Consider the following 14,125-nt stretch of genomic DNA (forward strand, 5'->3'; position numbering starts at 1 on the left):
ACACGAGCGCATTCTCCCCGGCTCCGCTACACGAGCGCATTCTTCCCGGCTCCGCTGCACGAGCGCATTCTCCCCGGCTCCGCTACACGAGCGCATTCTCCCCGGCTCCGCTGCACGAGCGCATTCTTCCCGGCTCCGCTGCACGAGCGCATTATTATTATTATTATTTATTATTATAGCGCCATTTATTCCATGGCGCTTTACATGTGAGGAGGGGTATACATAATAAAACAAGTACAATAACGCTCGTGCATTCTCCCCGGCTCCGCTACACGAGCGCATTCTCCCCGGCTCCGCTGCACGAGCGCATTCTCCCCGGCTCCGCTACACGAGCGCATTCTTCCCGGCTCCGCTGCACGAGCGCATTCTTCCCAGCTCCGCTACACGAGCGCATTCTCCCCGGCTCCGCTACACGAGCGCATTCTTCCCGGCTCCGCTGCACGAGCGCATTCTTCCCGTCTCCGCTGCACGAGCGCATTCTCCCCGGCTCCGCTACACGAGCGCATTCTCCCTGCTCCGCTACAGGAGCGCATTCTCCCCGGCTCCGCTGCACGAGCGCATTCTCCCCGGCTCCGCTGCACGAGCGCATTCTCCCCGGCTCCGCTGCACGAGCGCATTCTCCCCGGCTCCGCTGCACGAGCGCATTCTCCCCGGCTCCGCTGCACGAGCGCATTCTCCCCGGCTCCGCTGCACGAGCGCATTCTCCCCGGCTCCGCTGCACGAGCGCATTCTCCCCGGCTCCGCTGCACGAGCGCATTCTCCCCGGCTCCGCTGCACGAGCGCATTCTCCCCGGCTCCGCTGCACGAGCGCATTCTCCCCGGCTCCGCTGCACGAGCGCATTCTTCCCGGCTCCGCTGCACGAGCGCATTCTCCCCGACTCCGCTGCACGAGCGCATTCTCCCCGGCTCCGCTGCACGAGCGCGTTCTCCCCGGCTCCGCTACACGAGCGCATTCTTCCCGGCTCCGCTGCACGAGCGCATTCTCCCCGGCTCCGCTACACGAGCGCATTCTCCCCGGCTCCGCTGCACGAGCGCATTCTCCCCGGCTCCGCTGCACGAGCGCATTCTCCCCGGCTCCGCTGCACGAGCGCATTCTCCCCGGCTCCGCTGCACGAGCGCATTCTCCCCGGCTCCGCTGCCCGAGCGCATTCTCCCCGGCTCCGCTGCACGAGCGCATTCTCCCCGGCTCCGCTGCACGAGCGCATTCTCCCCGGCTCCGCTGCACGAGCGCATTCTCCCCGGCTCCGCTGCACGAGCGCATTCTTCCCGGCTCCGCTGCACGAGCGCATTCTCCCCGACTCCGCTGCACGAGCGCATTCTCCCCGGCTCCGCTGCACGAGCGCGTTCTTCCCGGCTCCGCTGCACGAGCGCATTCTCCCCGGCTCCGCTGCACGAGCGCATTCTCCCCGGCTCCGCTGCACGAGCGCATTCTCCCCGGCTCCGCTGCACGAGCGCATTCTCCCCGGCTCCGCTGCACGAGCGCATTCTCCCCGGCTCCGCTACACGAGCGCATTCTCCCCGGCTCCGCTACACGAGCGCATTCTTCCCGGCTCCGCTGCACGAGCGCATTCTCCCCGGCTCCGCTGCACGAGAGCATTCTTCCCGGCTCCGCTGCACGAGCGCATTCTTCCCGGCTCCGCTGCACGAGCGCATTCTCCCCGGCTCCGCTACACGAGCGCGTTCTCCCCGGCTCCGCTGCACGAGCGCATTCTCCCCGGCTCCGCTACACGAGCGCATTCTCCCCGGCTCCGCTGCACGAGCGCATTCTCCCCGGCTCCGCTACACGAGCGCATTCTCCCTGCTCCGCTACAGGAGCGCATTCTCCCCGGCTCCGCTGCACGAGCGCATTCTCCCCGGCTCCGCTGCACGAGCGCATTCTCCCCGGCTCCGCTGCACGAGCGCATTCTCCCCGGCTCCGCTGCACGAGCGCATTCTCCCCGGCTCCGCTGCACGAGCGCATTCTCCCCGGCTCCGCTGCACGAGCGCATTCTCCCCGGCTCCGCTGCACGAGCACATTCTCCCCGGCTCCGCTGCACGAGCGCATTCTCCCCGGCTCCGCTGCACGAGCGCATTCTCCCCGGCTCCGCTGCACGAGCGCATTCTTCCCGGCTCCGCTGCACGAGCGCATTCTCCCCGGCTCCGCTACACGAGCGCATTCTCCCCGACTCCGCTACACGAGCGCATTCTCCCCGGCTCCGCTACACGAGCGCATTCTTCCCGGCTCCGCTGCACGAGCGCATTCTTCCCGGCTCCGCTGCACGAGCGCATTCTTCCCGGCTCCGCTACACGAGCGCATTCTCCCCGGCTCCGCTGCACGAGCGCATTCTCCCCGGCTCCGCTACACGAGCGCATTTTTCCTGGCTCCGCTGCACGAGCGCATTCTCCCCGGCTCCGCTGCACGAGCGCATTCTCTCCGGCTCCGCTGCAGGAGCGCATTCTTCCCGGCTCCGCTGCACGAGCGCATTCTCCCCGGCTCCGCTGCACGAGCGCATTCTCCCCGGCTCCGCTGCACGAGCGCATTCTCCCCGGCTCCGCTGCACGAGCGCATTCTTCCCGGCTCCGCTGCACGAGCGCATTCTCCCCGGCTCCGCTACACGAGCGCATTCTCCCCGACTCCGCTACACGAGCGCATTCTCCCCGGCTCCGCTACACGAGCGCATTCTCCCCGGCTCCGCTGCACGAGAGCATTCTTCCCGGCTCCGCTGCACGAGCGCATTTTTCCCGGCTCCGCTGCACGAGCGCATTCTCCCCGGCTCCGCTACACGAGCGCGTTCTCCCCGGCTCCGCTACACGAGCGCGTTCTCCCCGGCTCCGCTGCACGAGCGCATTCTCCCCGGCTACGCTGCACGAGCGCATTCTCCCCGGCTCCGCTGCACGAGCGCATTCTCCCCGCTCCGCTACACGAGCGCATTCTCCCCGGCTCCGCTGCACGAGCGCATTCTCCCCGGCTCCGCTGCACGAGCGCATTCTCCCCAGCTCCGCTACACGAGCGCATTCTCCCCGACTCCGCTACACGAGCGCATTCTTCCCGGCTCCGCTGCACGAGCGCATTCTTCCCGGCTCCGCTACACGAGCGCATTCTCCCCGGCTCCGCTACACGAGCGCATTCTTCCCGGCTCCGCTGCACGAGCGCATTCTTCCCGGCTCCGCTGCACGAGCGCATTCTTCCCGGCTCCGCTACACGAGCGCATTCTCCCCGGCTCCGCTGCACGAGTGCATTCTCCCCGGCTCCGCTACACGAGCGCATTTTTCCTTGCTCCGCTGCACGAGCGCATTCTCCCCGACTCCGCTGCACGAGCGCATTCTCTCCGGCTCCGCTGCAGGAGCGCATTCTTCCCGGCTCCGCTGCACGAGCGCATTCTTCCCGGCTCCGCTGCACGAGCGCATTCTTCCCGGCTCCGCTGCACGAGCGCATTCTCCCCGGCTCCGCTACACGAGCGCATTCTCTCCGGCTCCGCTGCAGGAGCGCATTCTTCCCGGCTCCGCTGCACGAGCGCATTCTTCCCGGCTCCGCTGCACGAGCGCATTCTTCCCGGCTCCGCTGCACGAGCGCATTCTCCCCGGCTCCGCTACACGAGCGCATTGTCCCCGGCTCCGCTGCACGAGCGCATTCTTCCCGGCTCCGCTGCACGAGCGCATTCTTCCCGGCTCCGCTGCACGAGCGCATTCTCCCCGGCTCCGCTATACGAGCGCGTTCTCCCCGGCTCCGCTGCACGAGCGCGTTCTCCCCGGCTCCACTGCACGAGCGCATTCTCCCCGGCTCCGCTGCACGAGCGCATTCTCCCCGGCTCCGCTGCACGAGCGCATTCTCCCCGCTCCGCTACACGAGCGCATTCTCCCCGGCTCCGCTGCACGAGCGCATTCTCCCCGGCTCCGCTGCACGAGCGCATTCTCCCCAGCTCCGCTGCACGAGCGCATTCTCCCCGGCTCCGCTACACGAGCGCATTCTTCCCGGCTCCGCTGCACGAGCGCATTCTTCCCGGCTCCGCTACACGAGCGCATTCTCCCCGACTCCGCTACACGAGCGCATTCTCCCCGGCTCCGCTACACGAGCGCATTCTTCCCGGCTCCGCTGCACGAGCGCATTCTTCCCGGCTCCGCTGCACGAGCGCATTCTTCCCGGCTCCGCTACACGAGCGCATTCTCCCCGGCTCCGCTGCACGAGCGCATTCTCCCCGGCTCCGCTACACGAGCGCATTCTCCCCGGCTCCGCTGCACGAGCGCATTCTTCCCGGCTCCGCTGCACGAGCGCATTATTATTATTATTATTATAGCGCCATTTATTCCATGGCGCTTTACATGTGAGGAGGGGTATACATAATAAAACAAGTACAATAACGCTCGTGCATTCTCCCCGGCTCCGCTACACGAGCGCATTCTCCCCGGCTCCGCTGCACGAGCGCATTCTCCCCGGCTCCGCTACACGAGCGCATTCTTCCCGGCTCCGCTGCACGAGCGCATTCTTCCCAGCTCCGCTACACGAGCGCATTCTCCCCGGCTCCGCTACACGAGCGCATTCTTCCCGGCTCCGCTGCACGAGCGCATTCTTCCCGTCTCCGCTGCACGAGCGCATTCTCCCCGGCTCCGCTACACGAGCGCATTCTCCCTGCTCCGCTACAGGAGCGCATTCTCCCCGGCTCCGCTGCACGAGCGCATTCTCCCCGGCTCCGCTGCACGAGCGCATTCTCCCCGGCTCCGCTGCACGAGCGCATTCTCCCCGGCTCCGCTGCACGAGCGCATTCTCCCCGGCTCCGCTGCACGAGCGCATTCTCCCCGGCTCCGCTGCACGAGCGCATTCTCCCCGGCTCCGCTGCACGAGCGCATTCTCCCCGGCTCCGCTGCACGAGCGCATTCTCCCCGGCTCCGCTGCACGAGCGCATTCTCCCCGGCTCCGCTGCACGAGCGCATTCTCCCCGGCTCCGCTGCACGAGCGCATTCTTCCCGGCTCCGCTGCACGAGCGCATTCTCCCCGACTCCGCTGCACGAGCGCATTCTCCCCGGCTCCGCTGCACGAGCGCGTTCTCCCCGGCTCCGCTGCACGAGCGCATTCTCCCCGGCTCCGCTGCACGAGCGCATTCTCCCCGGCTCCGCTGCACGAGCGCATTCTCCCCGGCTCCGCTGCACGAGCGCATTCTCCCCGGCTCCGCTGCACGAGCGCATTCTCCCCGGCTCCGCTGCACGAGCGCATTCTCCCCTGCTCCGCTACACGAGCGCATTCTCCCCGGCTCCGCTACACGAGCGCATTCTTCCCGGCTCCGCTGCACGAGCGCATTCTCCCCGGCTCCGCTGCACGAGAGCATTCTTCCCGGCTCCGCTGCACGAGCGCATTCTTCCCGGCTCCGCTGCACGAGCGCATTCTCCCCGGCTCCGCTACACGAGCGCGTTCTCCCCGGCTCCGCTACACGAGCGCGTTCTCCCCGGCTCCGCTGCACGAGCGCGTTCTCCCCGGCTCCGCTGCACGAGCGCATTCTCCCCGGCTCCGCTGCACGAGAGCATTCTTCCCGGCTCCGCTGCACGAGCGCATTCTTCCCGGCTCCGCTGCACGAGCGCATTCTCCCCGGCTCCGCTACACGAGCGCGTTCTCCCCGGCTCCGCTACACGAGCGCGTTCTCCCCGGCTCCGCTGCACGAGCGCCTTCTCCCCGGCTCCGCTGCACGAGCGCATTCTCCCCGGCTCCGCTGCACGAGCGCATTCTCCCCGCTCCGCTACACGAGCGCATTCTCCCCGGCTCCGCTGCACGAGCGCATTCTCCCCGGCTCCGCTGCACGAGCGCATTCTTCCCGGCTCCGCTGCACGAGCGCATTCTCCCCGGCTCCGCTACACGAGCGCATTCTCCCCGACTCCGCTACACGAGCGCATTCTCCCCGGCTCCGCTACACGAGCGCATTCTTCCCGGCTCCGCTGCACGAGCGCATTCTTCCCGGCTCCGCTGCACGAGCGCATTCTTCCCGGCTCCGCTGCACGAGCGCATTCTCCCCGGCTCCGCTGCACGAGCGCATTCTCCCCGGCTCCGCTGCACGAGCGCATTCTCCCCGGCTCCGCTGCACGAGCGCATTCTTCCCGGCTCCGCTGCACGAGCGCATTATTATTATTATTATTTATTATTATAGCGCCATTTATTCCATGGCGCTTTACATGTGAGGAGGGGTATACATAATAAAACAAGTACAATAACGCTCGTGCATTCTCCCCGGCTCCGCTACACGAGCGCATTCTCCCCGGCTCCGCTGCACGAGCGCATTCTCCCCGGCTCCGCTACACGAGCGCATTCTTCCCGGCTCCGCTGCACGAGCGCATTCTTCCCAGCTCCGCTGCACGAGCGCATTCTCCCCGGCTCCGCTGCACGAGCGCATTCTCCCCAGCTCCGCTACACGAGCGCATTCTCCCCGGCTCCGCTACACGAGCGCATTCTTCCCGGCTCCGCTGCACGAGCGCATTCTTCCCAGCTCCGCTACACGAGCGCATTCTCCCCGGCTCCGCTACACGAGCGCATTCTTCCCGGCTCCGCTGCACGAGCGCATTCTTCCCGTCTCCGCTGCACGAGCGCATTCTTCCCGGCTCCGCTACACGAGCGCATTCTCCCCGGCTCCGCTGCACGAGCGCATTTTTCCTGGCTCCGCTGCACGAGCGCATTCTCCCCGGCTCCGCTGCACGAGCGCATTCTCCCCGGCTCCGCTGCACGAGCGCATTCTTCCCGGCTCCGCTACACGAGCGCATTCTCCCTGGCTCCGCTGCACGAGCGCATTCTCCCCGGCTCCGCTACACGAGCGCATTTTTCCCGGCTCCGCTGCACGAGCGCATTCTTCCCGGCTCCGCTGCACGAGCGCATTCTCCCCGCCTCCGCTGCACGAGCGCATTCTTCCCGGCTCCGCTGCACGAGCGCATTCTCCCCGGCTCCGCTACACGAGCGCATTCTCCCCGGCTCCGCTGCACGAGCGCATTCTTCCCGGCTCCGCTGCACGAGCGCATTCTCCCCGGCTCCGCTGCACGAGCGCATTCTCCCCGGCTCCGCTGCACGAGCGCATTCTTCCAGGCTCCGCTACACGAGCGCATTCTCCCCAGCTCCGCTACACGAGCGCATTCTCCCCGGCTCCGCTACACGAGCGCATTCTCCCCGGCTCCGCTGCACGAGCGCATTCTCCCCGGCTCCGCTACACGAGCGCATTCTTCCCGGCTCCGCTACACGAGCGCATTCTCCCCGGCTCCGCTGCACGAGCGCATTTTTCCTGGCTCCGCTGAACGAGCGCATTCTCCCCGGCTCCGCTGCACGAGCGCATTCTCCCCGGCTCCGCTGCACGAGCGCATTCTCCCCGGCTCCGCTGCACGAGCGCATTCTTCCCGGCTCCGCTGCACGAGCGCATTCTCCCCGGCTCCGCTGCACGAGCGCATTCTCCCCGGCTCCGCTGCACGAGCGCATTCTTCCCGGCTCCGCTGCACGAGCGCATTCTCCCCGGCTCCGCTACACGAGCGCATTCTCCCCGGCTCCGCTGCACGAGCGCATTCTCCCCGGCTCCGCTGCACGAGCGCATTCTCCCCGGCTCCGCTGCACGAGCGCATTCTCCCCGGCTCCGCTACACGAGCGCATTCTCCCCGGCTCCGCTGCACGAGCGCATTCTCCCCGGCTCCGCTACACGAGCGCATTCTCCCCGGCTCCGCTACACGAGCGCATTCTCCCCGGCTCCGCTGCACGAGCGCATTCTCCCCGGCTCCGCTACACGAGCGCATTCTTCCCGGCTCCGCTACACGAGCGCATTCTCCCCGGCTCCGCTACACGAGCGCATTCTCCCCGGCTCCGCTACACGAGCGCATTCTCCCCGGCTCCGCTACACGAGCGCATTCTCCCCGGCTCCGCTACACGAGCGCATTCTCCCCGGCTCCGCTACACGAGCGCATTCTCCCCGGCTCCGCTACACGAGCGCATTCTCCCCGGCTCCGCTACACGAGCGCATTCTCCCCGGCTCCGCTGCACGAGCGCATTCTCCCCGGCTCCGCTGCACGAGCGCATTCTCCCCGGCTCCGCTGCACGAGCGCATTCTTCCCGGCTCCGCTACACGAGCGCATTCTCCCCGGCTCCGCTACACGAGCGCATTCTCCCCGGCTCCGCTACACGAGCGCATTCTCCCCGGCTCCGCTACACGAGCGCATTCTCCCCGGCTCCGCTACACGAGCGCATTCTCCCCGGCTCCGCTACACGAGCGCATTCTCCCCGGCTCCGCTACACGTGCGCATTCTTCCCGGCTCCGCTACACGAGCGCATTCTCCCCGGCTCCGCTGCACGAGCGCATTCTTCCCGGCTCCGCTGCACGAGCGCATTCTCCCCGGCTCCGCTGCACGAGCGCATTCTCCCCGGCTCCGCTACACGAGCGCATTCTCCCCGGCTCCGCTACACGAGCGCATTCTCCCCGGCTCCGCTGCACGAGCGCATTCTCCCCGGCTCCGCTGCACGAGCGCATTCTTCCTGGCTCCGCTACACGAGCGCATTCTCCCCGGCTCCGCTACACGAGCGCGTTCTCCCCGGCTCCGCTGCACGAGCGCATTCTTCCTGGCTCCGCTACACGAGCGCATTCTCCCCAGCTCCGCTGCACGAGCGCATTCTCCCCGGCTCCGCTGCACGAGCGCATTCTTCCTGGCTCCGCTACACGAGCGCATTCTCCCCAGCTCCGCTGCACGAGCGCATTCTCCCCGGCTCCGCTACACGAGCGCATTCTCCCCGGCTCCGCTACACGATCGCATTCTCCCCGGCTCCGCTGCACGAGCGCATTCTCCCCGGCTCCGCTACACGAGCGCATTCTCCCCGGCTCCGCTGCACGAGCGCATTCTCCCCGCTCCGCTACACGAGCGCATTCTCCCCGGCTCCGCTGCACGAGCGCATTCTCCCCGGCTCCGCTGCACGAGCGCATTCTTCCCGGCTCCGCTGCACGAGCGCATTCTCCCCGGCTCCGCTACACGAGCGCATTCTCCCCGACTCCGCTACACGAGCGCATTCTCCCCGGCTCCGCTACACGAGCGCATTCTTCCCGGCTCCGCTGCACGAGCGCATTCTTCCCGGCTCCGCTGCACGAGCGCATTCTTCCCGGCTCCGCTACACGAGCGCATTCTCCCCGGCTCCGCTGCACGAGCGCATTCTCCCCGGCTCCGCTGCACGAGCGCATTCTCCCCGGCTCCGCTGCACGAGCGCATTCTTCCCGGCTCCGCTGCACGAGCGCATTATTATTATTATTATTTATTATTATAGCGCCATTTATTCCATGGCGCTTTACATGTGAGGAGGGGTATACATAATAAAACAAGTACAATAACGCTCGTGCATTCTCCCCGGCTCCGCTACACGAGCGCATTCTCCCCGGCTCCGCTGCACGAGCGCATTCTCCCCGGCTCCGCTACACGAGCGCATTCTTCCCGGCTCCGCTGCACGAGCGCATTCTTCCCAGCTCCGCTGCACGAGCGCATTCTCCCCGGCTCCGCTGCACGAGCGCATTCTCCCCAGCTCCGCTACACGAGCGCATTCTCCCCGGCTCCGCTACACGAGCGCATTCTTCCCGGCTCCGCTGCACGAGCGCATTCTTCCCAGCTCCGCTACACGAGCGCATTCTCCCCGGCTCCGCTACACGAGCGCATTCTTCCCGGCTCCGCTGCACGAGCGCATTCTTCCCGTCTCCGCTGCACGAGCGCATTCTTCCCGGCTCCGCTACACGAGCGCATTCTCCCCGGCTCCGCTGCACGAGCGCATTTTTCCTGGCTCCGCTGCACGAGCGCATTCTCCCCGGCTCCGCTGCACGAGCGCATTCTCCCCGGCTCCGCTGCACGAGCGCATTCTTCCCGGCTCCGCTACACGAGCGCATTCTCCCTGGCTCCGCTGCACGAGCGCATTCTCCCCGGCTCCGCTACACGAGCGCATTTTTCCCGGCTCCGCTGCACGAGCGCATTCTTCCCGGCTCCGCTGCACGAGCGCATTCTCCCCGCCTCCGCTGCACGAGCGCATTCTTCCCGGCTCCGCTGCACGAGCGCATTCTCCCCGGCTCCGCTACACGAGCGCATTCTCCCCGGCTCCGCTGCACGAGCGCATTCTTCCCGGCTCCGCTGCACGAGCGCATTCTCCCCGGCTCCGCTGCACGAGCGCATTCTCCCCGGCTCCGCTGCACGAGCGCATTCTTCCAGGCTCCGCTACACGAGCGCATTCTCCCCAGCTCCGCTACACGAGCGCATTCTCCCCGGCTCCGCTACACGAGCGCATTCTCCCCGGCTCCGCTGCACGAGCGCATTCTCCCCGGCTCCGCTACACGAGCGCATTCTTCCCGGCTCCGCTACACGAGCGCATTCTCCCCGGCTCCGCTGCACGAGCGCATTTTTCCTGGCTCCGCTGAACGAGCGCATTCTCCCCGGCTCCGCTGCACGAGCGCATTCTCCCCGGCTCCGCTGCACGAGCGCATTCTCCCCGGCTCCGCTGCACGAGCGCATTCTTCCCGGCTCCGCTGCACGAGCGCATTCTCCCCGGCTCCGCTGCACGAGCGCATTCTCCCCGGCTCCGCTGCACGAGCGCATTCTTCCCGGCTCCGCTGCACGAGCGCATTCTCCCCGGCTCCGCTACACGAGCGCATTCTCCCCGGCTCCGCTGCACGAGCGCATTCTCCCCGGCTCCGCTGCACGAGCGCATTCTCCCCGGCTCCGCTGCACGAGCGCATTCTCCCCGGCTCCGCTACACGAGCGCATTCTCCCCGGCTCCGCTGCACGAGCGCATTCTCCCCGGCTCCGCTACACGAGCGCATTCTCCCCGGCTCCGCTACACGAGCGCATTCTCCCCGGCTCCGCTGCACGAGCGCATTCTCCCCGGCTCCGCTACACGAGCGCATTCTTCCCGGCTCCGCTACACGAGCGCATTCTCCCCGGCTCCGCTACACGAGCGCATTCTCCCCGGCTCCGCTACACGAGCGCATTCTCCCCGGCTCCGCTACACGAGCGCATTCTCCCCGGCTCCGCTACACGAGCGCATTCTCCCCGGCTCCGCTACACGAGCGCATTCTCCCCGGCTCCGCTACACGAGCGCATTCTCCCCGGCTCCGCTACACGAGCGCATTCTCCCCGGCTCCGCTGCACGAGCGCATTCTCCCCGGCTCCGCTGCACGAGCGCATTCTCCCCGGCTCCGCTGCACGAGCGCATTCTTCCCGGCTCCGCTACACGAGCGCATTCTCCCCGGCTCCGCTACACGAGCGCATTCTCCCCGGCTCCGCTACACGAGCGCATTCTCCCCGGCTCCGCTACACGAGCGCATTCTCCCCGGCTCCGCTACACGAGCGCATTCTCCCCGGCTCCGCTACACGAGCGCATTCTCCCCGGCTCCGCTACACGAGCGCATTCTCCCCGGCTCCGCTACACGTGCGCATTCTTCCCGGCTCCGCTACACGAGCGCATTCTCCCCGGCTCCGCTGCACGAGCGCATTCTTCCCGGCTCCGCTGCACGAGCGCATTCTCCCCGGCTCCGCTGCACGAGCGCATTCTCCCCGGCTCCGCTACACGAGCGCATTCTCCCCGGCTCCGCTACACGAGCGCATTCTCCCCGGCTCCGCTGCACGAGCGCATTCTCCCCGGCTCCGCTGCACGAGCGCATTCTCCCCGGCTCCGCTGCACGAGCGCATTCTTCCCGGCTCCGCTACACGAGCGCATTCTCCCCGGCTCCGCTACACGAGCGCATTCTCCCCGGCTCCGCTGCACGAGCGCATTCTCCCCGGCTCCGCTGCACGAGCGCATTCTCCCCGGCTCCGCTGCACGAGCGCATTCTCCCCGGCTCCGCTGCACGAGCGCATTCTCCCCGGCTCCGCTGCACGAGCGCATTCTTCCCGGCTCCGCTACACGAGCGCATTCTCCCCGGCTCCGCTACACGAGCGCATTCTCCCCGGCTCCGCTACACGAGCGCATTCTTCCTGGCATGACGGGTCAAGAGCATTACAGAGGGACAATTAGAACAGGTGAGTACATGGATGTTAGAGAATAACAGTAATACAGACAAGGAGTGAGAGCCTGGCCCCAGGAGCGACCCTCTGAGAACATGGCAATGCTACAGAGCCTTCACTAGACACCTGGACAGGCTTTATGGCTAAGGGACCGTTTTTGGAGCCAAAGTCCCCATCACTAGCACTTCTCACAGCTCCTCCTGTCCGCACTGCTTTTTGCCGAACACGCCAGAACACAGACTCCTCCTCATGGCCGCTCCGCTCCAGTCTCCCCTCATAGAGCGAAGCACAGAGGAGCAGCCGATTATTTCCGGCCTGGATTCCCGCGCGCTCAGCTGCACCACGCGAGAACTCACGCGACGGGAAGAGAACACAAACAGAACGTGACCATGACGTCACAAGTCCCAGCAGCGTTTGCGTTTCCGGCAGACGTCACTTCCGCTCTGCTCGCCATCCTTGTGTGTGGCGGAGTGCGTGAGGCGCCATGACGGACCGATACACCATCCACAGCCAGCTAGAGCATCTGCAGTCCAAGTACATCGGCACTGGCCATGCGGACACCACCAAGTGGGAGTGGCTGGTGAACCAGCACCGCGACTCGTACTGCTCCTACATGGGGCACTTCGACCTGCTCAACTACTTCGCCGTGGCCGAGAACGAGAGCAAGGCCCGGGTGCGATTCAACCTGATGGAGAAGATGCTGCAGCCGTGCGGACCGCCTGTGGACAAGCCGGACGACAACTAGTGCCGGGGACAGGCGGCCGTGGACTGGAGACTGAGAGCTGCCGATGCTTCTGCTGACTGCGCCATCCTCACGGTGACTGATAGCTGTCCATCCTCATGGTGACTGCTCCATCCTGGTGACTACTAGTGGTCCATGCTCCTTGACTGCTCCATGATCCCAGCAGTGGTCCATGCTCCTGGTGACTGATAGCTGTCCATTGTTCTGCTGACTGTGCCATGATCCCAGCAGTGGTCCATGCTCCTGGTGACTGATAGCTGTCCATTGTTCTGCTGACTGTGCCATGATCCCAGCAGTGGTCCATGCTCCTGGTGACTGATAGCTGTCCATTGTTCTGCTGACTGTGCCATGATCCCAGCAGTGGTCCATGCTCCTGGTGACTGATAGCTGTCCATTGTTCTGCTGACTGTGCCATGATCCCAGCAGTGGTCCATGCTCCTGGTGACTGATAGCTGTCCATTGTTCTGCTGACTGCGCCATGATCTCAGCAGTGGCCCTTCCTCCTGGTGACTGCTCCATCCTCCTGGTGACTGCTAGTGGTCTATGCTTTTGCTGACTCGTCCATCCTCCTGGTGACTGCACCATGATCCCAGCAGTGGTCCATCCTCCTGGTGACTGCTCCATGATCCCAGCAGTGGTCCATCCTCCTGGTGACTGCTCCATGATCCCAGCAGAGGTCCATGCTCCTGGTGACTGCACCATGATCCCAGCAGTGGTCCATGCTCCTGGTGACTGCACCATGATCCCAGCAGTGGTCCATGCTCCTGGTGACTGCACCATGATCCCAGCAGTGGTCCATGCTCCTGGTGACTGCGCCATGATCCCAGCAGTGGTCCATGCTCCTGGTGTAGCAGGACAGCAGCTCCACCGTACATGTCATCATTTCTCCTTTAGGAGTTCTTCACTTTTGATTGTGTCTTCAGGACATGGATTTTCTCTGTTGATTTTTTTTATTGTAATAGACATGGATTTCTGCTCTAAGAGAAGTTAATTCTGCTCTATAGACCAGAAGGTCTCCCCTTTAATAAACAATTATGTTTCTTAATTGTCTTTATATATTTGTACTATTGGGTTTAAGTAAGTGGTATTGGGATCCCCCTCCTGAGCCTGTATAGCGGGCTTTACACCCAAGGTCTTATTTACAAGTGCAACTGTATAGTGATACAATTTCTAAAATGACCTGAGAAGCTGTTAGTTCCCATCACAATGCCCATGGCCCTCCACTTATCACCATTATGTGGGGAGACCATAGTCATGATCCTATGATGCACCAGGTTTTAGACTATTATTTAGGGCCGTACAAAAAAGAAATAAGAAAATGAATAAATAAGAAGAATGAACATAACTTATAGGTCCAAAAAATATGGAGAGGTATTATAGATTACTATTGCATCTTGGATATGGAGTGAACTAAAAATATATGTGGATAATAGA

At 64.9% G+C, this 14,125-nt stretch overlaps 1 protein-coding gene across 1 annotated transcript; it reads left to right on the forward strand.

The window, feature by feature from the left end:
* The first annotated feature begins 12,363 nt into the window (after positions 1-12,363).
* On the forward strand, positions 12,364-13,736 carry SF3B5 (splicing factor 3b subunit 5). The gene has a single exon (XM_069725900.1). The coding sequence runs from the start codon at positions 12,434-12,436 to the stop codon at positions 12,692-12,694; it is 261 nt and encodes an 86-aa protein (XP_069582001.1). The 5' UTR covers positions 12,364-12,433; the 3' UTR covers positions 12,695-13,736.
* The last annotated feature ends 389 nt before the right edge of the window (positions 13,737-14,125 follow it).

The sequence above is a fragment of the Ranitomeya imitator genome, chromosome 5 (assembly GCF_032444005.1).
Source record: "Ranitomeya imitator isolate aRanImi1 chromosome 5, aRanImi1.pri, whole genome shotgun sequence".
In the NCBI taxonomy this organism is placed as follows: domain Eukaryota; kingdom Metazoa; phylum Chordata; class Amphibia; order Anura; family Dendrobatidae; genus Ranitomeya; species Ranitomeya imitator.